Here is a 27,414-nt window from a genome sequence, read left to right on the forward strand (position 1 = left end):
TCAAATGTCTCAACAAGTAAGGAAGTGTTTACAGGAAAATGGCAACCAATTTCAACATGTAATGTAATTTATATAATAAATATTTTATGGCGCCTGACTTTTGGTACACCCTGTGTGTGTGTGTGTCTATACACATACTGTACATACGCTCCATTCAAAAGCAGGTGCTTTGAAAGCCTATTCGGTTGAGCAAAGCGGCCCTCTCAAAGCAATCAAACAGCTGCGTCATTTTGAAGGTGCTTGTGGTTGCTCCAAAGACTTCCTCTGTACAGGAAGCATTGTGTATGCACGCACGACAACTTTCAGAGCAGCTGCCAAGCTTCCTAACAGACTCAGCTGCTTCAATGCTTCGAGGAGGGCTGCTCTGCTCACGCTAACATGCTTTATGGAGGACCTCTTTTCAGTACTTGCAGAGCCCTAGCATTTATATTCCATCTTATGTCCAGAAGTTCTAGGAACCTACATGGCACACCACCCCCTTGCAACAATCTTGTAAGGAAGTTCGGTCTACAAGATAATGGCTGGCTAAAGTCCCTAATGGAGCTTCTGTGGATGACATGAAGCAGAACCAGAGTCTATCTGATTCGAGTTCAGCTCCTAAACCGCTAGTGTACATCACATTGACTGCACAGACACAGACATGAGTCTTTCCCAGTCCCTTCTAGAGATATCTGTCTTCTACAGACAAAGCAGTCCTTCTGGCCTTAAAATATAGGATGGCATTCAATATGCGATTTTCTGAATTGTACTCCAAAATGATACATATGCTTGCATATACACCACTAGCTATAGCAAGATTAGATACAGAGTCAGTGGAGCTCCTATTGGGAAAGATTTGACATCACTGGTGAAGGAGATTTCTAAAAAGGGAACCAGCACAATTTGTCTCAGACAACATTTAAATAAATATACAGCAAAGGTACAAGCATGACTGTTACCACCTGTAATACTAAAACTGTTGTTACTATTATTATGTATTGGCAAAGAAAGCAAGGATGGTTTGCAAAGATAGAAAGTTATGGAGAGATACAGCAAATGCTGTTGATGTCCACTACTTTTTTGCTATGCTTCCTTTTCATCATCTTATTGCAAGCCTTTAATTTCTTGGTCTTATTACTTCTTCTTCCTTTTCTGCAATCTGCATAGCATTGCTTACTATGCAATGTATGTATGTGTTATTGTATGTATGTAAGTATGATTATTATGACTGAATTAAGAACAGTTTTATGTTTGCTCCCTCCCTTCATGTTCCCTGATTGGGTCCTGGGAAGAGAGAAAACAAGAGGGGGGGACAAAAAATAAGTAGACATTTGCAAAACTAATATTTATATTCTGATCAGGTTCCCTTCTTGTGCTTCCAATGGATTTGAGACGCCCCCATTTGTTGTGGACAGGACCATTGTTAGCCAGTGGATAAAGCATCAGCACGTAGTCCCAAAGACATTATCACTGATGTCTTTTCAGCAAACATCTCGGGTACTTCTGCTGACCAGAGGCTAGACATTAAAACTTGGGGAAGAGTCACAGACTTAAGGCTATTGACTTGCAAGGACATATGGGGTGTTGTGAAATGGACCTTTGAGTCTCTGTGAGCTTTTACATTAAACGAGACTCCAGAACTTGTCTCGCTGTAGGACTCAAAGTAACTAACTAGTGTGGTGGCTCCTTGTGTATATATCACTACATGGTTGGGGAAACCATACTTTTTTGGCAGGAACCACCCGTTGGTTTCACTACAGCCCTAAGGCCAGATACACCACCCGTTTGTTATTTTTGTTGTGTCATTCACCTTCAAGACCCACAGTGGGCATGGCTGTGACATCACCAGAGCAAGATGGGACAAAATCTTTGGCTCTTTTTTATCCTGTCTGGGAGACTTTGCTACACAAAATGCATGCATTCAGCCTCTCAGAAGCTTAGCTTAACACACTTATTTTAATGCAGCTACAAATTGCCAATCCTTGTCTAAAGGGACGACATATCTGAGTACAGATATTCCTTCTATTTAAAAGGGAGTGATTGGGTTTTATCCCCAGATATTTCAGCTAAAATAATTCAGAGGACAGTGCAGAGACAGAACATATGCTTTGTATGCCTAAATTCCCAGATTCAGGTAAAATAGAGCAACCAGTGGCGTAGAAACCTGATCCCTGGCCAACAAACTAAAGAATTCAGCCAAAACCATCTCCATTCCCCTGTAACTCCCACCCCGCTACAGTATTTTGTTAATGTTAGTTGCAACTAAATTTCACTGGAAATTTAAATCCATGTTTTCCCAGACAGGAGTCCCAGATATGGATCTTCCCCACTATGATTTCCCCAGGGGAAAAAAAAAGACATAAACCTAAATAATTCCAAAACTGATTATTATGTGTATATCATACACACTTAGGCTTTTACTTTTATCACTAAAGATAAATGTTTTTAGTTGGATTGCAACTCTGAATGTCTGAAAAACATGTCTTTATGTTTTCTTCAACAGCCTCTCCTAAAAATGCCACTTTTATGTGGGTGCCTTTTGAAAAATAAATCTCTCTCCACTTTACTTAATAAATTAAGGGCACAACAAATCCTGTTGTTCATTTGCTTAAATGCCTAATGGGAGTGTGGTTGTTCCAACTACACAGAAACTTGGCAAGCAGTCTCCATGAACTACAGTATATTTGCAAAGATCCACTGTTCTGTTGCAAAATCCACAACACTTGCAACAAGTTTCTGGCTGCCTAACATTAAGTGCACAAACTTTTCAAGGCAACAATCAGGATGGTTATTCTTTTGGAACACATCACAATAGAGAAGAAATGCACAATCAGTAGTTTAAGAAATAATAACAAATACAAGCAGGATTACAACCAGCGCAGAACACCTCAAACAAAATGTGGATTGAGTGGCTGTGTGATTCAATTGCATGCATGACTGTCTGGCATCAAAATACTGCAGCTCTCTTGCACATCACCAAGATTCCATTGCTGAGACTATCCTACCATCATTGACATTGGCTCCATCAAATCATGATAAATCTTAAGAAATTCAGACAGAAGGCTAAACCAAAGTACATTTCAGCAGCAGAGTTCAAAGTTTCACGTGTTATCAGTCCAGACTCAATTATAATAAGCTTTATTAGAAAGGGGAAATAGCTTCACATACCTGTATTCATATTTGACTATTTCATTTACTTGTAAAAGTGTGGATTTCACAATAAATGTAAGTTTTTAAGGGAGAAAGGAATAAAACCTTCATTCCAACTGGCCTCAAGTAATTGGCTAATAAACATCAGTCACCTAAAATGTTTTGTCTCGGGCATAATGCCCTTTTTTGCATTATGCATAAAGCTGCATTATTCTCTTTATTAATGATAGCTATATGCTATACTGTACTGGCCTCAGAATATTAACTGGTAGTGATGGTGTGGAAAACAGGGGTAGAAATTTATGTGTTGGTTGGGAACATTTTTCTTCCAGATATAATACTTGGAAGTGTTCCTGTTCAAGAGACAGCTTGGGGTGGGGTGGGGGGGTTTAAAGGGAATGCCTTGATGGAATTCTTTCAAGTGTGCCTTGAAAATGTATCTTCCAAATAGTTATTGTTACCTTTCTGTGATCTAAACAAGATCTAAATCCTTATTTGAGGAAGATATGAAGAACTGGACCTGAACCATCAGCCAGCTTATCCAACAGCTTTGAAGAGGGATGAAGCAATGTGCTTTGATTTGGGTCAATAACTGTTTGCAAATATTTATTGTTGTGCCACAATGGGTTGATATAGGAAAGCTGAGAGATGGGCTAGAAAGAAAAAAAAAGAGGCTATCAGGCAAGGTAAAGGTAAAGGTTTCCCTTGACGTAAAGTCCAGTCGAATCCAACTCTAGGGGGCGGTGCTCATCTCCGTTTCAAAGCCTTGGAGCCGGCGTTGTCCATAGGACACTTCCGGGTCATGTGGCCAGCATGACTCACGGAACGCCGTTACCTTCCCGCCGAAGCGGTACCAATTAATCTACTCACATTTGCATGTTTTTGAACTGCTTGGTGTGCAGAAGCTGGGACGAGCAACGGGAGCTCACCCCGCCGCGCGGTTTCGAACCGCCGACCTTCCGATCGACAGCTCAGCGGTTTAACCCGCAGCGCCACCGCATCAGGCAAAGGTCACTAATATATAAAAAAATCTGTAGTTCTGCCAGAGTTTCTTAGGCAGATAAATACTAAGAAAGAGCTCTTTGAAGAAGAATTCGTACAATTGCCCCTTCACAAAAGCATGAATGGACCAAGAGTTTCTATGCATTTCCCAAATATTTATTTCATCTTGTCCATCTGACAAGCTATCCTACTACATAATAAGCCAAGCAGGCTTTATTTGGGGGGGGGGGGATGCCTCTTTCGCATGCAGTAAAAAACATGATGGAGTTTTGATTCTACTAATAAATCTCAGTATTATGTTGAGGTATCAGGTCTTAACATGGAAATGGCCCAGCAATTTGTTACACTTCTAGGATTAAAACTGGCAAAGAGTTCTAACTATATTATTGGTATGCATAGGATTGCCGCAGAAGCCTTTGTGAAAGTCAGCTGTATTTTGCATCAGACAAAGCTCGAGTTGGATGTTGCAAGCAGGACTGAACCATGCTGTGACTGAAGTGGTGCTGACTCCATGAGCATTAGCACACATGGACATTAGATACATCAGCAAAAAACAATTCTTTGTTTGTCACTTCTACCAGGAAAAGCATATTACAAGTCTGGCCTTGGGACACTGGATCTATATAATGATTGGAACCTACATCTTGATGCACTTCGATGTGCAATTTTATTCAATTTATGCCCGCTTATCCACCAAAATAACACACAAGATAGTACGAAGCAGTAATAGCCTTTGTATGCCCTCTTGGTAGAAAAGCAGGATAGAAATCAAAATGCCAGCTACAATCACCACCAGTCGCCATGCATTCTGTGTGCGTGTGTGTGCGCGCGCGCGAGAGAGAGAGAGAGAGAGAGAGATTGATCTCCAGTTTTCTAGAAAAATTAGCACAACATGGAAAAGAATAAGCAGGCCTTTTCTCCCCGAAGTGTAGATTTCAACTTGCAGGACTTCAGCAACTTACGATATGGCATTGTTCATGCCAATCTAAGGCCAGGGTGGTGACAAGTAAGACAAATGCCTGAGTGCTACAGCAATAAGCAAGGTGAGAGCCAACTCCTCTAGCAATGTCATCCTCTCTCTCTCTCTCTCATACACACACATGCACACACACACACACACACACAAACACAGCCATGGCCCTAAAAAAAAATACAAAAATAAAATACGTGGCCTTGGCTAAAACCAAAGTTATGTCCCCCCTCCCAACTAAACTAGGGGTCTGCAAATCCTCTCAGCTGTGAAATTAATGGGACATTTGGGCTATCTCTTAGCCCAAGCCAAGGTTCTTAGTCAAGGAACTTATTCAATAGATGGGACAAAGGAGTACTGTGGTGGGACACAGGTCATGAAAGGCCAAATGCAGCTTTATAACCTAAGCAGTACATGGTAAATATAAAAATAGAACACGAAGTATTGAAGTGTCCTTCTTGGGGGAAAATTGGCCTTTTGTTTGTAATGAGTGATTGAGTGGGACTTAAAATACAAAAGTTTGAGAACCACTGAAATAAGCAATCTCTCAAGGTTGATGGAAGGTTAAAACTGCAAAGGAAGTATCATTTAAGTATATTGCCTTGAACTCCAGGAAGAACAACAAACAAACAAACAAAGCCAGTTCTCACAGACTCTGCTTTAACCCTACATCTAAACCTCTTCTTCCCAAGCTGATTTGTAACACTAACCCCACTGCTGGCAACTGTTGGGTCTACACCTAGTCCCACCCCTGAAGTTGATTCATATTGGCTTCTCTCAACAGCAAGTCCCAGGATTTTTTTCTTCAGATGCATACTATACCTTAGCCAAACACCCACAGTCATAAAGACAAAGGCTGTTGTGTTCTCAAGTGATCTGCACCATAGTTACAAGCCAGACATTTTTTTCAATCAAAACTTTAGAGTGACGCCAATCATTCTGAGGAAGTTGTCTGTGGATTTGGAGGGATATATCAGTTCTAAAAAATGTAAGCTGTGGCCAAAGTTAAGTCAGTGCTTAGTATGTGTGGCCAATTTCATACATACAAGAGTATAAAATAAGCATGGTTGGCAGAGTCCAATTAAAAATAAATAGGATACTCGCTCATTATACCTTTTAACCTTATTTATGGAAGGTAGTTAAATTCCCTTTAAATTTTTTCCCCCTCATCTTTATGTATTTTATTTTTTACTTTTCAGCAGTTGAGTTGCAACCACCACTGTCATCACATTTTGATTGTTATTTAAAGATGTATGTCTTAAAGGTTTTATTGTATGTTGGTTGTTGGTTGTTTCCTGCCCTGTGAATTCTTAAAAATGAAGGTATAGGATAAATACTGCATAAATACTAATAATTGTTTCTTATCCAGCCCAGTCCTGAGTCTAATGAGTAGACAAGCAGCCTATTATTAGCACTTTATGAATTATGAGTATGAGTTTACATGCACCTCCATCAGGACATAAAATACATTAACTTTTCAGTTCCTGGTACCCAATAACTGTGTTGGATTCCAACTCTTGTAATCCCTACCAAATGCAATTGCTATATATTTTAGATTTTTTTTTAAAGTCAACAGCCTCCAGTTAACAACCCCCCAAATTTCCAGCCTAACACATATAGAGGGAACCAGTTGGGAAAAGCAGTTTACATCTTTTGTGCAGGCTGTGATGCACAAGGCCATGCTCCTGCAAGTTTAATTCTTGCTCTCCTGGGCTCTACCTACAGGATCTGCCCAGTGGCCAATTTCTGTTCCCTTTTCATGTCTGTCTGTATCAATGGAATGCATGGGATGAGAAAGGTGTGCAGAGGAGCATTGTGAAGGCAGTACAATAGTAGAATGATGCACAGTGATAGCTATGAGAATTGTTGCCAGACCTATTCTATTATGTGTCTCTAACGCAAGCTCTTTTTCCCTTGATCCTCCCATGTTCCTTTCCTGGGAAGCAAGGTAACTTGATTGACTGATTATGCACCATCAAGTTGGTTTTGACTCCTAGCGACCAAATAGATAGATTTTCTCCATGACGATTTATCCCTAACTTGGTCCTTCAGGTCTTCCAACGATGCACCCATTGGCCTTCAGAACCCACCTCGTTCTGAAGGCCATCAATCACCTTTTCAGCATACCACTGATTGAGCAGATCCCACTAGGTGAGAGATTTTTGAGCACGTATTTCACATTTTTCATTATTTCCAAGAACAAAGAATGGAATGCCATCCTAGAACTGAAGTAAATGACCCACCATATCAGACACCACATATTCTAGCTGGAAATCCTTGAGATCCATCATAGAATGTTTCAAACATACATGTCTTGCCCTTGCCAGACTTACAGAAGATCTGCCTACACACTCCCAAAAACTGATCCTGCAGGAAGTTTCTAAGGTTTAAATAGCTGGGTGGTGACTAACAGTTCAAGGCCCTTCCATTTGGCCTCTTCTCAGCTACTAGAACACTCATGAATGAGATGGAGACTCTTATGGTACACCTCAAATCCTGGAGGATAGACATGTACCTCAGATGAGCTGCTGATCCAATCCACATAGATCAAGTAGGGAGAAAAAGACTCCCTCAAGAAACCCTATCCAAATGCAACAATATGTGGTCTTCCCATCAAGACCAACTTACCATAGACACTAGCCTCTGGGGTTTAACAGTGACTGCCAAGATCAAGTAATCCAGGTAATCTGGAAGTCATACACCCAAAGCAGCATAAATCACCTAGAATTACATACAGCATAATTTGCTCTGATATAAATCCAGGCCTTCCTAGAAGGCCAGCATGTCATCACCCTACAGATATTATAACCATCATAGATAACACAAGGAGAAAGAGAGCATGAGATCAAGGCAGCTGATGAAGAAAGTAGTCAAATTCCTACACTGAGGACCTCTAACACTAGGAATCAATAAGCCTCTCTCAAACCATCCTCACACCACATACTATCCACCAGTGTCCATTATGGGACCTTCAGCTAATCCAAACATTGTTTGAATTCCTGCATGAATCAAACTTACAGCATCTGACATAGAAAGTGGCATTCCTAATAGCCATAACGTACTGCCAGGTGAGTATCAGAATTAGGGACATTCTTGGCCAATAAAGAGTTCTGCATCATACAGCTGCACATAATCATTCTCTGCCTTGACCCAAATATCATGACTGAGATGAATTCAGCCTTTCACTAGAGCCAAAAAGGGAACTTCTCTTCCTTTTGCCCCAGTTCCAAGTCCCAATTAGAGGAGATTGGCACAAATCAGACATCAGATGAGCCATCAAGATCTACTTGAGTAGAACACAGGAATCCAGCATCTCAGCCTCCTGCTGATAGCCCCATCAATTGGGAGATCAAACTTTCAACAAACTAGCCTGTGAGACTCAGAACAAAATGCTCCATGGTAATTGTGACCTGTTCTACCAGAAGTGCAGCTACTTCAATCATCCTCCATATTAATTCCCCCTGGGAGACACCTGTGGAGTGTAGAACATAGTATTCCACAATTTATTCCTTTTTGAATCCACCACAATCATACAACTCTTGGCAGTCCTTTGTAAAGCTTAATTCTTATGCCTTTGCTGAAGTCTTCTTCAGCCAGAGGGCAGAACATAGTTCCTCGCAAGTAATAAGGTCCTCCAGACCTAAGATCCTACAACCAGGGAGTGCTAGAGATATCAGGTGGAATCCTTAGGGTCTAGAAGCAACCTTACTCATTTGCTGTATGGTAAATGAGTTTTTATAATCATTTTTTATGATTAGTCATTTGTGAAAATCTCCATCATATACTTTCAAAATTCCAAACATAACCCTAGCCAAAAGGACTGCTTAGATCTATGTTGTTTTAGGACACCTCATAAACAAAAATGAAGAAGGGAAAAATTATAAAAGTGGAAATAAAGAACAGGGATGAAGTCCAATACTGAATAACAGGGTTTCTGATCACACCCAAGAACTGCAACCCCCTTCAAATTATGCTGCAGAGCATGGGAGGATCTTCCATTGCAGAATGTGAGCTCATGTGCTGAGCTGCAGAAGGGAGGGGAGAAATTGCCCATCTCTCAAAGTTCTACTAATGAAAGTAGTTATTAGAAGAACAAAAACACACACTGGACATCATCCTACTTGCACAGAACTTCAAGTTTCCATGCAATACATGTACATATGTCTAATTATTTGTTTTGTTATCACCAAGATGATATGGAACTGACCATTGATTAATACAAATCTTTGTTTCAAAGGGAGTTTCCCCCCTCTCCCCTGTTAATTAATGTTAATACTGATATTTTAGGAATCAAGCTGAGAAGTCAGCAGCATGCCTTAATTTCTTCCTGCCATAATGACTATTTTTAGGAGAAAGGGAGATTTTGTTTATTCAGGAATTCAGAATGAACGTTTGACTCAGGATAATTAATGAATACATTGACTTATCTGAATGTATTTTGTGTGTGTTTAACTAGGGGTAAATTGAACCTATTCCAGCTATGGTAGGACTTATGCTCATTCAGATATATGATTGCTCACTTGCAACCTGAAGTAGCAGAGTCCAGACGGAGCTGCACCCCACAACCCTACAGATCCTCTAGGTTAGCCATAAGTTAAAGGGGAAAGCTAACTCATGGCAAAACTGTTCTCTAAGTAATCAGTTTAAATACCAAACCAGACAAATCCTACATACAAATGGATACAAAGACATGGCACCATTAAGTAGAAAGAGGAGGGATATGTGGGCCCATCAAGTGAGGAATGAATCATGGAAAAATGAGAATTGTAAAAAACAGCCTTCTTCCTAATACTTTCTACTAACAGTGGAGGAATGAGCTATGGCCACTACTTACGCTCATCTGAAGAAACTGGGAAATATGTCAAAAGCTTACTACCTTGTACACAAAAATGGAGGTTAAGGCAAGAGATAAAAGCACCTCCATTTTTTATTTCTTAGTGTCCCTCTCATGTCTCTTTTGGAGCTCCAGGCCCTCAGTCCCATAGCTAACTAACAATTTTCTCTGTGCAGATTCCCCACTTGCCCCTGTTGTGCCTCAGCTGGAGTGATCACACTAAAAGCAATGTGCCTTTTCTTGAACATCTCAAGATAATGAACAGCGTTTCCTGAAAAAATAGGCAAGTTGGTAGAGTGTCCTTGAGCACTGACTTGATAAACAGCAATTGTTGATTCCATATGACATGATTCAACAGCCAACTGTCACCAATAAAGGTTTCATGCTTTTTCTTCAATATAATCAGCATGACCAAGCTGTTGCAGATGTCACTAGTTTCAGAATTATTTCCCTCCTTACTGCTATGAACACTAACCTTTTCCTGATTATGGACAAAGTTGTCCAAGATTCGTGGAAGGCAACTCATATTGTTAATTCTTATCAGTATGAACATTTGAATAGGGAATCAGCCTGACCTACAGGGTTTTAACTTCAGCTGGATTATCACTCATTTGACTATTTTGCCCTTGTTTTGCCTCTATCCATTTTTGCAATGGCAACTTTTTCACATTATAAAAGCCTTTTATTACAAGGGATGGCACAATATTGGTTTATCTACTTTGCATTATAGTCATAATATCCATCAATACCTCACAGCTGCAATAGTAAATAAGCATCTATAGACTTAACAACTACATTATGCCTCCTTTGATAAGGTAACTCCAACTTGCATTCAGAGGATAAGGAACTTTAACAAAAGCTTCAGAAACCATTAATTCTCCCACTCTGGTAAACAGATTCTCTCTTGGATAACACAATCTCTGCTATTTCTGAATCCCAGCTCCCTGATAAACCTACATTGCCAGTATGTGCATTTGAAATACCATGTTGAAAACTTACATATTCAAGTAGTGTTTGACAGAAGAGAACACAGACACAATCATTTTGGCTGGACATCTAGATTTCCTTCCTAGCTTCCTTTATTGCTGTTATGCTTATGGTCTCATTTCAATTTTTTAAAAAACAAAATCATTTAAACTACAGAAGAAAATAGAATGAGCATAAACATACATATATATTACATCTAGAAGATCTTCAATACTTTAAAAAATGTTCCCTTTCTATACCTGTGGGACAAATTTTTAAAATCATTTTAATTAATGTGCAATTTGAAAGATACAAAAAAAGTCCTCATTGCCTAAATGATTACATTTCATAATTTTCCCTGCTGCTATTTAAAAATAAAGAGAGAATTACATTTTTGCTATGTCTGGAGAACACTGGGTAGCTTGACTGTCTTCATTCCAATGTTTAATTCTACTTGAACATACAGCATTTTCATTTGTAAATCAACTACTCTGAAGAGAGAGAGAAAGAAAGAGATCATGACCTGTACAGTAGAACCAGCTAAATAGACATCTTTAATCTCATAACATGATGAAATCATTATAGATTACAGCTCATTTGTTAAGTGAGTATGCATGCAGTCCTCCTTGATATCGTAACCAGCAGAGAAGCACTGGATATGCCTCACACTCTATCAACAGGTCTTGCTGTCCTACTTTTTACAGCAGACTCTGGACTGTCATTCGGCTTGCCTGGCATCAATGATTCAGTCCATGTGACAGCATTTCACCTTATGGTCTCCCATCACCATCAATACCTCCCACCCAAACCCCTAAATCTAGCTCACAAGAGGAGCTGCTGCAGCCTCCTTTCAGCCACAGGAGATCACAGTGAAACGTTTGGAGATGCATGACATGTTGTGGAGGACAATGCCAAGGAGAAAAACTAGGACACAGGCCACCAGGATGACAGTGCAAACCCCTGACCAGGTGGAGCTTTTCACAATGCCCCTCTGGTCTTGCTCCTCATCTCCTGTAACCTGCGGGACCCCAGCCTGCAGTGGTTGTTGCTCAGCTGGGATCGTGACCACAGTGAGAGACTTCTGCTGGCTGCTTGGCAAGAGACGACAGCCAATGTCTCCAGGCAATAGGGACCTCTCTTTGGAGATGGGCAAGGGCAACATGTAACACCCATTGCTAGGAAGTTTGATGAAGACTGGAGTGTGCTCTGAAGTGTGGGGTATTGCAATCACAGCAACGACCTCTGGATCATCTGGCAACTGGGAGACGGAAAACCCAGGTGGGAGTTTAGTGATACCTCGGCACCATGGACACCTCAGGTCCTTCTGGCTGGTCCTCATCTGCTGAAGGCAAACTGAGCAACAGGTATGCTTACAGTCCAGTAACTTGGGCCTCCTCCGTGGGCTGTAGTAATTGAAACAAATCTGACACTCCAGCAGAATGTCCTGGGACAGATTCTCCATGGTTGTCCAACTATTGAAAAGCAAAATATATCACGTTGTCTTGCAGTCCAGTCCAAAACCCAGTGCTCAGAGCTGTCCTTGTCCTCCCACGATGACTACTTTGTATTCTGCTACCAAACAAATGAAGGTATGAAGTCTAGAGGGAAGCATCTGACTGGAAGTCCATCAGTATCTGAGAAAAAAATTAAAATAATGAGAATGAATCATAAAGATCTATTAAAATACTAGAGGGAGGGAGGGATTTATGAATATAAAGGAAGAGAAAGGGCTTCTCAATTTAAATCTTAAGAGACTCCCCCAGGCATTATCAGAACAAGAGCAATCTTAAAAGACCAGGCTGCAGCCAAGTAAAGATCTTTAAAGAAAACCTTTCAGGCTAATGCCTGAACCTCTGTGTTTATTCAGCCAATAACGAAAATACAATTTGCTTGCAGAAAAAAAAAGGGGGGAGAAGAGTGATTAATTATTATGTGGTTTAGGAAAAAGCTTCATGATTTATTAACAAAAGTGCTGAATGATACAAAGCAAATAGAGGAAACATTTAAACAACTTCTCACCCATTCTATTGCTAGTTATCACATGTCATTCTCATGTATGCATTGTATAAACTTCTGTTGTATTTTAATGGAAATCCCCATATACATAGTACACCTTAAGTGTAGTATAGGAGCTCAGCATAATGGACTAGGACAGATTTCTTCCATCTAATTTTTGGCATGGCTATGCTTGCCAGATATTCTGGGAATTGTATCCTAACTGGTTTAACTAGATACCAATTAGGTTTAGACAGAGGCACCAGAACATATGCAAGAAGAACTTGCATGTTTAATAAATACAGCAACATTTTGATTTATGCGACATCTATCTTCGCAAAAGCAATACTTGGACTATGAAATAGCAATCCTATTGGTATGATAATGGCGTGGAGCTAGTTCTCTATGGTATCTTCTGAAGAAGGACTTGAATAGAAGGATACTCTGGACAGGATCAGTTACATTATTTCTTCCTTCCTTTCTGGCCACTGCATTCTTTTCTGTCTAGATAATGATCAGATAGAAAGAGCATCACAGTCATGCTAATTCCATTTAACTTCTTTTTAATGTTTGGGAAATGCTATGGAAGCATAGCTTTCGCACCGTACAGGTCAAAGGGGGAACCCCGCTGTTGTCAACAGTGTGAGAAGTGGTAAAGTAACAGCAGGAGGCCAAAGAGGCATCTCTTCCAGGACATCGCAAGCTTTATGTCTGAACAGTGCCACAATCCCAAGCAGCTCAACTCTGTAGTTGGATTGTCGGTGGAGTTTTCCAGCCTTAAGGTAGTGGGAGACTTCAACCTCATTTTCTTGGGTGTGTAATCATGGGTGAAGCAATGTGGGAGTTCATGGCCACCATGGACCAGATCCAGATTATTGAGGGTTGGACACTCACTAGGAGTTATACACTGGATCTGGTTTTTGTCTTGTTGCTGTGGTGATGTGATCAGGATTTGAGAGATGTTAACATCTATCCCTTGTCACAATCAGATTACTCTCTGGTTATTGCAACCCGAGCTATGTAGATGTCCCAGGGTTATATTCTTTCCCTGTTCCTATTCAAATCTACATGAAGCTGTTGAGAGAGACATGGGGTTAGGTTTCATCAATAAAGTGTAAAAAATGTAGAATGCATTTTTATGGATTTTTGTCATATTTCTGGTGCTTTAATCCTCTGTTAGTCTCCAAGAGTTACATGGCAAATGGATGGGATACACATTTAAATAAGAAATAAATCCCTTCAAGTGCAGCTACTGCAGAATAAAGTATCAACTAAAATAATAATAGCAAAAGTATGATCAAATCTGTAGCTAACTTTCTGGCAACACCTCTGAGATATTTAAAAAAACAATCCTTAATGAAATTGGATTGCAGGGTTGCCCTATGGAATTACTACATTAGTAATATCCTAGATTATTATGACATAAACTTGTTAGTAGTCACTGTGAAAGCAGGAGGGATTATTAAACTTTCAGTATTTTTGGTGTTGTTTACAGTGCCATAGAAATATTTAGATTGTTTTAATCAGTCCACTGCAATAGATCTACAGTAATACGGAAAACCAAGACACGAAGAAGCTGACATAGCCACTAAGTGAACACCAAAGGCAATTCCAGTTCTTTTGCTAACCATTGGTGTGTGGGTGTGTCTGTGTGTTTGTCTACACACACACATATACACATCCTTGAGAGAGTAGTGATGTATAAAAAAAAAGGAAGGTTACAAACATTACAAAATAGAAATACATGTTGGATCTAAACACGTAGCATAGTAAGGCAGTAGAATGGAAGAAAAGGCAGGAGAATAACATTTTGTGGCATGTTAAGCAAAAGAGTCTAACTCAGCTTTTGGCACTAGTTTGCCAAACGGGAAGGAGCCATGCAAAATAGTAGCTATCCACCATTGTTTTATCTCTCATGCAGGAATAACCAAGAGCCATCATTTCTCAGAAGACCTCCTTCCAGGGGAATAGTTACCTAAAGTGACTTCTGAGAACAAATGATGCTGCATAGCACAACTCTCTTGTCACCCAGCACATGCTGACCTTTCTCTGCACCATGTCGGGTACTTGATAAAAGAGCCTTCCCTGGTTATTCTGAAGATTTCCTTATGAGGCCTGTTTTAGCTTCTCCTTTTAAATAGACTACTATTTAAATTTTGTTTGTTTATATTTCAATGATTCTGTTAGGACATTATCCTGAGAGATGTAAGGTGCTTCAAGAACCTTAGAACAATGATAATTAAAAGCAGTTCCTATCAAATCCCTGGTGGGGTGTTTTATTTATTCATGTATTTATCGTTCACATTTATACGGCTGCCCGTCTCACACAAGGCGACTCTGGGCTTTAAGGCATGGCAAATCCGACCTTAACACAATCTCACTGACTCTATAATCTAGCTCACTACCCTTTAGATTGGAGCAGTATATGAGTCCTAGGTAGCAAAAGTAAATAAAATAAATATGCAGATTATGTCTGTGTGTGTGTGCATGAGAGAAGGTACATTATGTACATGTGCACATATTTATTTATTTATTTATTTATTTTCTATCCCGACCTTATTATTTTTATAAATAACTCAAGGCGGCGAACATTCATTCATTCATTCATTCATTCATTCATTCATTCATTCATTATTAAATTTATCCCCGCCCATCTCCTCCCATCAGGGGACTCTGGGCAGTTTACAATAAAATAGTCAATTAAAACAGTGAACATCCAATATAAATACAATACACCTAATACTAAACATGGGGACGCGGTGGCGCTGCGGGCTAAACCACTGAGCTGCCGATCGGAAGGTCGGTGGTTCAAAACCGCGCGGCGGGGTGAGCTCCCGTTGCTAGTCCCAGCTCCTGCTCACCTAGCAGTTCGAAAACATGCAAATGTGAGTAGATCAATAGGTACCGCTTCGGCGGGAAGGTAACGGCGTTCCGTGTCGTCATGCTGGCCACATGACCCGGAAAAACGTCTACGGACAACGCCGGCTCTAAGGCTTAGAAACGGAGATGAGCACCGCCCCCTAGAGTTGGACACGACTGGACTTTACATCAAGGGAAACCTTTACCTTTTAATACTAAACATACCCAATACTCCTTCCTCCTCCTATTTTCCCCACAACAATCCTGTGAGGTGGGTTGGGCTGAGAGAGAGTGACTGGCTCAAGGTCACCCAACCGGCTTTCCTGCCTAAGGCGGGACTAGAACTCCCAGTTTCTAGCCCAGCACCTTAACCACTAGACCAAACTGGCTCTCTATATACTGCTACCGATTACTATAAACCATTACCTTAGTTCATAGGTACTTTAAAATGGATTATTTGAAATAATTAATAAATCATCTCAGTATAACACTTACAGAAGAGGTTCCCAAAATGTCTTGGTTCATGGCACTCTTAGTGTCTCAGTGATTTTTTCACAGCGCCCCTAGGCCAAAACTGTGACCTACCTCAAGCTAGTAGTTCACATGATGTAAAATTTAAAATACCTCATAGTACCCCTGTGAGCTTGCTGTGGCACCCCGGGGCACCACAGCACACCGTTTGGGAACTGCAGACTTAAAGTGACTTTAATTCAACCTTAAATATCTTTTCAATGCCTTTTGGAGCTTTTCTTTTACAATATATAAAGCAGTTTTTCTTCAGAGAAGAGGAGAGATTCTGAATGTCTTCAGGCCTTACAGTATTTCTGGATTCAGAGATACATCCATTGGGATACTGTGGAAACCAGATGGTGAACCAAATGACCTTTGGTGATATAAAGCCTGAGTTAAAGTAAAGATATTACTTTTTATCTGAACCTTCCTCTGATTGAGCACACACACATGCATACATACTCATATGCACACTTCATAACACCAATAGTTTTCTGGTTAGTTTAGACTGAGAAATAGCTGCTGTACAAGGGTTAAAATGGGTTTGGACTTACATCAGTTGCACCTAAATCTATATACAGAGAGACTATAGTTTGGTCTAGTTTCCCCAAATCTAGCACTCCCAGATGTGTTGGCATGGCAGCTTCCAGAATGCCCATCACACCAGGAGTATGAACGCACACCTAGAGGGTACCCAGGTCAGGGAGACTCGTGTAAGCCACATACACACACAAGCCAATACTTGGAAAAATCCAGGATACCCATCACACCATCAGAGCCTACTACAACTAGTTTGTGCTTGCAAAGACTTTATGCACAAGTGTGTAAGAATGCTCAGATCTTATATGAGGGTATAAGCTGACTTCAGCAGCAGTCAGAAACACTGTTTTGTCATTAGTACTTTGGACTCTCTGATGACAGCCAAGAAAATATTGCTGACTGAGACAACTGAGAAAAAGACAGTCAGGGATATCTTTAGAACGCTTAAAGGACGAAGCATAGGAAGAGAGAAGGGCTGGAAGGCAGTGACACTCAAGTGAGACCAAAAGACAGAGACAATCAGAATCATGATTAATATCCTTGGTTAGTACAGATTTGATAGCAGCTGAAAGCTCTGCAGGCTGAGCTATATCTACTAATGTTAATAAAAGCTAATGGTGTATGAAAAACCATAGGCAAAAGTCTCCAAGGAAGAGAAAGAGGTGCATTAACAGCAGAAGGGAGTAAAGAAAGAAAATCACCTATCTAATTCAGGCTTCCCTTCCTCTTTTTTGCTATGCATTCTTGGCAGTATTATACAGACCTGGATCCAGTGAGATCCCTCTGAAATATAGTTAAAGGAAATATATACAGTGACATTTAAGGAAGCAGATCAACACTGAGAAAACTACCCCACAACAGCTGAGCATAACAAAATAAACAAATGAGTTTGAAATAAATTGGCATGGGATTTTGGACAGAACTGTGCTACACAAATATGGAAGTTTGTGCTGAGACAGGATCATCTTCTGCATTTCTGTAGCTTCAGGGTTCCATGGAGCTGAGTGTCATTTTTGTAGCCCTTGGATCTCTGACCATGACTGCTGAAAACTAACAGCCTTTGCTGCCATTCTGGGATAGAAACACATGACTAGTGCAAGCGCCAGAAGAGGGATATCATAATTGCAGAAAAGCAACTCTCCACAACTCCCAACAACAACAAAACACCTATCTCATCCACATGTGTAATGTTGCCCTCTCAAAAAATGTTCAAATGCATCCCTTGGCTACCAAAATTTGCCCTGTTCTGTTTTACAGGCTCAGAAAACTAAATGTCACAGAGATGTGCCTGATCAAGAAGTATCTATCCTGGAGAAGGCATGCATATATTTGGTGCGTAACACAGTCTCTGGTAAAATAAGCTTTTACCATAAATTTTCTCTTTATATGTACTCAGCCAAGATTTTCATTTTGCAGATTCAGAAGCAATTGATTAGTTTGTTTGGAAAAAGGGACAGTGAATTAGACTGATCAGCCATCCCCATCTTGAGGGCCTCTGGTTTACATGGCTGCAGCTGTAATGGCTGGGAATTCCTGAAGGCACCCAGTTGGGGAAAGCTAAAATTGGCCCATTAATTAGCAGCTTACACTGTCAGTTAGTGACCTCTTCTATTTATTTTATTGCAGATTTCAATATAGTTAAACACAAAGCAAAATGTATTATTCTGAATAGCTGGCAACTATTCCTCAGGGGGATTTACCATGATTTTGAAGTTCTTAGCCACCTACTAAATAAACTTTACAGACAACAAACAAATGGCATACAATTAACACTTGCCTTGCATCTTATGGCATAATGAATATATGAGTAATGAATGCATCAAATGAAATCTTACCAGTTCAGAATGGCCTTGAACAAATCACCTTAAAAAGAACATGCATTTTTCTATTTCTATCAGTTGGATGACCAATCGTGTATACAGTGCTAATAATCAGGAATCTGACCCTTTTCAATTGAATTTTTCTCCACACCAGTTTCAATATTCTTAGGTCTGTAATCCATACCAAAGTACCACCCAACAGAGTTCACTTTATTCAAGGTTTAAGCTAATTTCCTCTAAGAAAAAAAAAAGATTATTGAAAGCAACATTGCTCCTGAAACGTAAATGCAATTCTTCACAGTATGCCTGCTCCACTTGTGAAAGAGACTGCTAACGAAGTCTGCTGAATGACTGCTGAAGTTGCAAACTCTGAACAAGTGTACACATTTATATACATTGCCATTCGGCAAGGTTAAGATGAAGCTTGTAGCAATGCAGCCTATTATAAAGTTTCACTTTTACCAAGGAAGTTTCAGTATGTAAACTCCCCAAATACGTTAAGCGTCCTTAGAAACCATTACAGACTATGTATGATTTATGGCAGTGCTTGCTGCCCTAAGGCTATAATGACAGAGTGGGGAGTGGGGAAGGCAAAAGATAGAAAAGAGGAAAGGAGACCTAGTTCTCAGTTGCACTGGAGAAATTTACTGCCAGAATGAAATGCGTTAAAATATAAACAGGATGCATATGTTTGAGTCTTCTCAATTAATTTACAACTCCCACCCTTCTGCTGTTAAAGTACCTCCAACACTTTCACAACTGAGTTCAGGGCTAAAATCTCGGCTCCATCTATTCTGAAACAAGGGGGCTTTTCTGCTGTTTTCAGCCCATAGAAGTTAACAGGATGTTTTCTCAAAATATTCCTCCTCTTGTTTATGAACTTTCCTGTGGCTTTAACTGCCCACAGAATCTCAGCAAGATACAAATGAATTATTCCCCTATGTAAACAGAAAAAGAGAACCAACACCCAAAACAACTACAACAAAAGAAGCCTATTGTAACTATTGTCCAATAGGTCTGTAAACCTGTGGTTAGTTACTAACCTGTGGAAGATCACCAAGCGAGTCTGCTTCATGCATTGTTTGCTTCTCTTTAAGAACTCAAATAACTTATGTAGGTACATGTGGACTTTTCAAACAAATGCCTATCGACAGACAGATTTGGATGAGATTCCAACTTTTTGTGTATCTTAAGACATTTGTCTAAAGTAAGTAGATAGGCCAGATTTGGAGTTTCTGATTATACAGTACCCATACCATTTTACACCTCACATATTATATAAAAGGATAAGGAGAAAATCAGTATCACTTTTTCCCTTGGTGACATTAATATCTTTTGTTTTCAAACTGCTCAGAAAACATGTCTTTTGGATGGTGTGTAAATTAAATAGCCATGTGCATTCAATATAAGGCCCATCCATCAGTTAAGTAGGAAAAAAATGAATGTGTTACTGTACTATATATACATATACGTGTACACACCACACACACACACACAAACATATAATAGTTTCTGAGAAGATGGCTGCAGCATAGGTGGCAACAGAACATTGGGGGTGGGCATTATTTTTTTAATCAAATTGTACTCCATAGCAGTGAAGAACAAAGGTTTTCACTGGCATGGTGTTCCCAGATGCCAATAAGAGCTTTTCCTTTTAATAAAATATTTCCTTTTGTTTACCTCCCAATAAATTGTCACCAAACACTCAGAGGCCAGTGTTACTTGCTTGCAAAGCATAACCATCAAAACTGTGCAGGTATTGGCAAGTCTCTTCTTAAGAAACTGGCCCTGGACCCAGAAATTTGCAGTAACTATCAGCAAAGTCACAGATATCTAGATCCCTATAGGCAGAAAGGTAGAATAGGAATAATACACTTTGATAAATAAACCTTGAACACAGTTTTGAGAAGGGAGCTGTTGTAGAACTGGATCCCTTACAGGATAAATTTAATTTCAAACTTGCTTCAGGTCTGATGTGAACACAAAAATGTCTTCACCCACCCTGATGGATGACCTATGCATGAAAAGAGAAGGGGTCTTTAGTTTTTCTAATTTCCTTAGACCAGTGTTTCTCAACCCTGGCAACTTTTAAGATGTGTGGACTTCAACTTCCAGAATTCCCCCAGCCAGCATGCTGGCTGGGAGAACTTTGGGAGTTGAAGTCCACACATCTTAAAAGTTGCCAAGGTTGAGAAACACTGCCTTAAACACTCAGCCATTTTCAATAGTACTAAGTGTCTACGGACAAACGCCAGCTCTTCGGCTTTGAAACAGAGATGAGCACCACCCCCTAGAGTCGGACACGACCGGACTTAATGTCAAGGGAAACCTTTACCTTCACCCTAAGGATAGTTTCCATCGTGGTAGCCAATCTGGCTTGGGAGTTGTGGGCACTATACTTCAATGGTTTGTCCCTACTTAAAGTTCCAGATGACATTTGTCCCATGGGGCGTATCAAGCTGTACTTCCACTTTTCATCTGAATCTTGTGGAAATGAAATCTATCAATTGATACCTGGAATCATTATGAAAGTGAGGAGGGAAATCTGTCTGGCATCAATTTTTTAATCCTTCCAACTGCAGCCAAAAATATTGTTATCGGTTTTAGCTTTTCAACAGGTACCGTGTTTTTCATATGCTTTGCTGACGTTTTACGTGGCATTTTTAAACCACTCCACTCTCCTGTTTATTTATTATTTTTTACTTGTGCTTTATCATTCTTACTGAAGAGTGCCATGATCATTTTGCTGAACAGAGGTTAATATCTCTTAAATAAATATGTTTTGAAAACACTCTTTAAAAAAGCAAGGCACTTTCTATTTCCTTTATAGTTCGATCCTTCATTTGATAGAAATTTTTATGAGCAGAATAAGGGAAAAGTTTCCTGCAATACTTCTTGCCTTCTCAGTCACCATCCAATTTTAGTATTCTCTTCATAGATACTCTGCCTAATGAAGCTATTTCAGTTGAAATAAATCACCTTACAAAAACTCTTCTTACCAATATAGATTAACAGATAACCAAGCTGGAGTCATTTTGATTCAGGATACATTAAGGTGCCTAACGTTACTTATTTACTTATCTTGGAAGAAAATTATAGGTCTTCCTTGCAATGGCAGAAAATACACTATAGAAAATGCAAAGACACAAAGACATCTGCTCATCACATGATGTTATTACATACTGGAAAAGCAAAATTTCCTGTTCATCTAAGGAAAAGCACTTGCATGGGGCTTTCTGAGTCTTTAAAAGCTGAACCACGTAACTCTGCGAGGTAATTGTCTCAGCTTTTGCTCCAGGAGAACATTGCAAAAATAATTTCGCGATATTGCCACTGGAGTTGTGGGCAGGGGGCTCACACTGGAAATAACTATCTCCTCTGGCCTTCTGGGGATTTTCCCCACCCCAGAAGCCAAGGTGCCATAACATCTTGATGCTTCTCTCCCAGTAGTTCCTGGCCACTTTGAGCAGCCGCTTTGCCGCTCCCCTGAAAAGCAACTGCTCCGCAACAAATGCAGTGAGGTAAAGATTGAAGATGGAAGGTGTGCTGGTCATGTTGATGGTGGACAGTTGGAGATGTTCACATGATTGCATAAAACTATGAGGTGAATTTGGGAGGAGTGAAGCTGGCAGGGCAAAATCCATGTACTGTATAGAAATGTCCAAGTACAGGTAGTCCTTGCTTAATGACCACAATTGGAACCAGAATTTTGGTTGCTAAGTGAATTGGTCATTAAGCTAATCTGACCCAATTTTACTATCTTTTTTGTGGTGATCGTTAAGCAAATCACTGCGGGCATTAAGCGAACCACGTGGTCATTAAGTGAATCACATGGTTCCCCATCAATTTTGCTTGCCAGAAGCTGGCCAGGAAGGTTGAAAATGGTAATCAGTGACCACAGCACACTGTGGCAGTCATAAATGTGAACCGCCTGCCAAGCACCTAAATCGTGATCATGTGACCAGGGGGGATGCTGTGAGAGTCCTAAGCGTAAGGACTGGTCATAAGTCGGTTTTTCCAGCACTGTCGTAAGTCCTAACCATCACTAATCAAATGGTTGTTAAGTGAAGACTACCTGTAATGTCCTTTAATTGTCTGCTACTCTGCTCAGTTTCCCATGAGCATAAGTACTAAAACAACTATCAGGATTTTTCAAGGAAATGATTTGATATCATGGTTAGGGCTGAGACCAGCACAGTGGGAACCACTGGTTCCCAAACTAGAGAGAACTATTATGTAAACAATCTCAACTACCGCATAAGGCCATCAAGAGACCAGCCAAGTTTTTGTTAACTCAGAAGGATGGGAAGAAAAAGTCTAGAATTTGAATTCTGGATCACAGACAGCTAGAAGTTCTAACTTCTTTGCACTATGGTCAAATGCTGCATTTAAGGCTTCATTCTTGTCTGCAATAAGGATTCTACTCTAGCCAAGTCATGTCTGAAAGTTTTCCGTCAGGTGAAGCCAAATGCTAAATAAGGGGCTGAGTGTCAGGAGAAATGTGATTTACTGCTGAACCAGGCAATTTTTATTTTCTACTACTACTACTACTAGCACCACCAGCACTAATATTACTGCTCTTACTACGCTAAACAGATCTTAGAAATAAGACCCCCAGATTTTTTGTTGATGGAAAATGATTGTTTTAACAAACACACATTTATGAGACTGGCTATTTATTTGCTGAGAGTTCTCTGATAAATCTGTATTTAGGACTGGCAGATCTGGGCTACAAAAATTCAGATGGTCACTAGGTAGCAAAAAAATGTTACAGATATCTATATCTTTTTGCTGTTATCTCATGGGGTTCCAGATGTTTGCAGCATAGAATGTATAGTTCCATTTTAGCTAGTGGAATGACACATTAGGCAAGGCTATGAAAACGAGAAATATTAAAACTTTGGTTTAAAAAATTGATATGAAAAAGAGTAATTGGAGAGGTATTTTTGGCCCCTTCCAAGTTCAAATTTATTTATTTATGTATTCGTTCATTAATTTGTACGGCTGTCCATCTCAGGAAGTGACTCTGGACAGTGAACAATCTTAAAATAGATTAAAGCAAATTTCCATCATAATAATCATCACACAAAAAGTAAAATGCATACAGCAGCCAAGGACGATGTTACAATCCATGGTTGTTAACCCAACCAGGAGACAGGACCCTTCACACATTTGGGGCTCCAGGCCTGGGCACATAACCAGGTTTTCAGGGCCTTATGAAAGGCCAGCAGGCTCGGGGCCATCCTAATCTCTGGAAGGAGGATGTTCCATAGGCTGGGTGTTATGGCAGAAAAGGCATGCCTCCTGGGCCCCGCTGGCCAGCATTCCCTGGCTGTCAGGACCCCGGAGCATGCCCATCCTGCCAGACAAGATTGGACGGATAGAAAGAACTGGGAAAATACGGTCCCTCAGGTAACCCGGTCCCAAGCTATGCAGGGCTTTAAAGGTGGCAACCGGCACCTTGAATTGCACCCAGAAGCACATTGGCAACTAATGCAACTCACGGAGTAGTAGTGTTACATGTGCTGACACTATTTACTACCCGTGCAGCTGCATTCTGTACCAGTTGAAGCTTCCGAATGCTCTTCAAGGGCAGCCCCATGTAGAGCGCACTGCAGTAATCCAAATTTATCTCATATATCTGAAAAAGCAAAAACCAAAACCAACCATCTTTCTGGAGAGCTCACAAAATCTGCAAATGGTAGATTTGTTCATTTGGAATCAGATCAAAAATATAATGCATCTCACTTCTCCCAGGCACAGCCCTAACAAGGGTTCTCTGTGTGTAGTTGTATCATAATGCTAGGGCCTTGTTTCATTACTCCATGGAGTCAATTTTCTCATCCTTGTAAGAATCTGGCCATAGGTAAGATAAGTGAAAATCCAATGAGGCAAGGGTGAAACACGAAGATGCAAAGCATAACTGCTGTCAGCTACAATCCGAGCAAAGAAGCAACATGGGGTTGCTGATGGTTATTGCTGTGGAAAAGGGGAAATTATAGAAAAGATTCTTTACTTATTTCTGATTTCTTCACAAAACTGTCATTTGTGTTTCCATTAACTGAAGAAAGTCTTCTGCCCATATCCTCAAATTTAAAGCAATCACAGTTTGCAGTGCCAAAGAGCAATCTGCTTCCAATAAACTAGTGCTGCTTGAACGTGGCCTTGTCTGCTCAAATTCTCAGTAAAGACCGATGGTACAAAACACTTTTGGCATTTGCAGCTCAAATCCCAAGAGCCTTGCCTCTGAGAACTGGAAAAGCTGCCAGTCGAAATTGGGAGAGGCATAACTGAGTGAGGCTCAGTTTATGAAGTCAATTGGTCTTGACTGGAGACAAATCAAAGTCCCCAAGCTCACTGCTTTGAACTGCTTTTTAAAAAGCTTTACATGTAGGAAAAATTTGGGACTTGAAACTTACATTTATTGCACGTTTCCCAGACAAATCTATTATTAAAACCCACCCAGCCAACCACACAAAGAAATATATTACAGAGGCAATATAAATTGAAGTGCATGTTAACAAGCCTTTTTTTTTAATGGCAAAATGAACAAATATTCTCCATATCAGGACAATTCAAACATCTGGGTTGTGGGATTTAATCTACAGTACTTTTTCACAAGGATCCCAAATTCCATCAGCCAGAATCTGGATGCCTAAAGAATTCTGAACCTACAATATTGTTTCAAGAACCCAGGTCACAGAACTTGTACACTGAATTCTATCGCTGCATAGCTCAGACTTACTTCATTTTACCAGCATAATGAGAAGAGAATCAGGGTGGTATTATTATTAAACAACGGTGAAATTTGAAAATCTGGAAGATCAATGGTTAATCAAACCTGAAACTTCGGGATCTACCACCACATCCTGACCTATCCACTGCCCAACCTGGTTCCATCATTCAGCTTAAACATTTATTTCCTGTGCTTGCAGTGTGTCATATATTTTCAACTCCTTTTCTCTTATATTGATTGGCTCCAGTTGTGGTTGCACTGAAAATAAATAGGACAGATTTACTCCCGTGCTAAGGCTTCCGAAAAGACTCATTTTTGTGAAACATCAAATTACAATCAAGTTTGTGGTCCCTGTTGAAAAAAAAAAAATCTTTACAACACAAAACAAGGAAACTTTAACCAACTGGTAAAAGGGTACTTCAAGCAGGTTTTCTTTTGAACAGGACGGGAGGTTTTTTAAAAAAAAAAAACTGCTGCTAATAAATCAATGGTGCTGTGTTAAGCAACAGTGTCAATGCATTTTTCATTCTTATTTTTAAACGGGTAAACCCTAGCCAAAACACTAACAGCAGTGGCAGCAGAAAAAGGCAGTGAAAGCAAAATCTTGGTATGTGTAGCATGCATGGAACACATGCATCAAAAGACACCCTGGTGCTAGCAACAAATGAAATGCTCAACTATTTGTGTTGGGCAAAGAAGTTATGCATAAACCAACCCACATTTTGCAGGGTGTTATGAAACTACTCAAGATTGCAAAACAGAACTTCCACACTGATCAATGACAGTAGTGCTGCGTACACTACTCTGGAGAATTACTTTGAAAAACAAGCAATGGCATATCCCTTTAAAACTAAACCACATAAAAATATTTTCCACAGTTCTTAGTTGTTGATTATAATAAAGCTCTTCTTTGAACTTATATCTCTGTTATGTTATTTGACTGACCAGTGGAAAGGGGACAATATAGCAGTCCATTACAGATGCAGGTTAGCTTCCCTAAATATAAAGATTTGACCTTTGCAACAGGACACAGATGGAATTGTCCTTGATTACTGATTTTCAGAAGTAATTCATGGTTCAAATCACAGCTCAGCAATTCTGTATTTCAGCTGAGATTGTCTATCTCCTGAACTCATTTCTGTCTGCCTTATCTCCCAAGAGATAAGCTTGTTCTCTTTTTGAGCTCTGGTCTTGACCTTGAAGTCTTTAAGGTTTCCAGCTACTACAGAGATCATACAATACCAATGCATTTCAATGTGGTATGAGATAACTTTACTTTCCGATCTGTGCATCAAATCTCTACTAGGAGGCCAAAATCTAACAATACCAGTGGACTGCAAACAAAAATCTATCAATCTACAATTCTGCTTGCACTAGCATAAACACAATGCAATTCTTGAGCAGCACAGTTTAATCTACACAAATCAGAATGATTGCTAGAGAGCCTGCTCCTGATTACCTATTAAATCAGTGTACTCTGCATTGATCTTCGCTCTTTTAAAGGGCTGGCTAAAAAAATATTTTTTTTAAAGAAGCAATCCCCCAATAAAAACATACCATCTATTCTATTATTAAAAATTAAAAGAACTGAACAGGCACCACACAGCATTTCTTAAATATTAAACACACTGAATTTTGGCAGCACTGACTGATAATAGCCTAATATCCTTCATTCTAACTTTAGACATAGAAAAGCCTTTTTGATTGAACAGAATGAATAAGCAAGATTTTTTCCAGCTCCATTTCATTTGGGTAGAGCTACATTACTGTCTCTCCTTGTGTATATCATGGCAAAGCATGGATAAGGCAAACCAGAAAATTCTCAGAGGAGAGGGAAAAAAACACAGAATCTTCTTAAATATGAATTAATGACTGGTTAATCTGACATTCGGATTAGATTTATTTTTTAAGCTTCTCTTCAACCACTTCAGGGCAAAATGGATTTTAAGTTAGCTTTCCCCTATCTGCTGCCATACAAATGTGTTGAGACACTAATCCCAATACTGGACATTCTGAAGTTTAATCCCAGGAAGGTGCCAAATCTGGGAAGAAT

At 39.9% G+C, this 27,414-nt stretch overlaps 1 protein-coding gene across 3 annotated transcripts in view; it reads right to left on the reverse strand.

The window, feature by feature from the left end:
* Window positions 1-10,977: 10,977 nt before the first annotated feature.
* RNF152 (ring finger protein 152) overlaps window positions 10,978-27,414 on the reverse strand; it is a 44,749-nt gene continuing 28,312 nt past the window's right edge. For 2 of the 3 annotated variants that reach the window (XM_063298779.1, XM_063298778.1), the window contains exon 3: window positions 10,978-12,535. In XM_063298779.1, the coding sequence (XP_063154849.1) occupies window positions 11,752-12,363 (612 nt within the window). In that variant the 5' untranslated portion in view covers window positions 12,364-12,535 and the 3' untranslated portion in view covers window positions 10,978-11,751. Of the gene's footprint in view, window positions 12,536-17,506; window positions 17,530-27,414 lie in introns of those variants that run through there. The other variant, XM_063298780.1, reaches the window with a different exon arrangement.

Source organism: Candoia aspera, chromosome 3 (genome assembly GCF_035149785.1).
Source record: "Candoia aspera isolate rCanAsp1 chromosome 3, rCanAsp1.hap2, whole genome shotgun sequence".
Lineage (NCBI taxonomy): Eukaryota > Metazoa > Chordata > Lepidosauria > Squamata > Boidae > Candoia > Candoia aspera.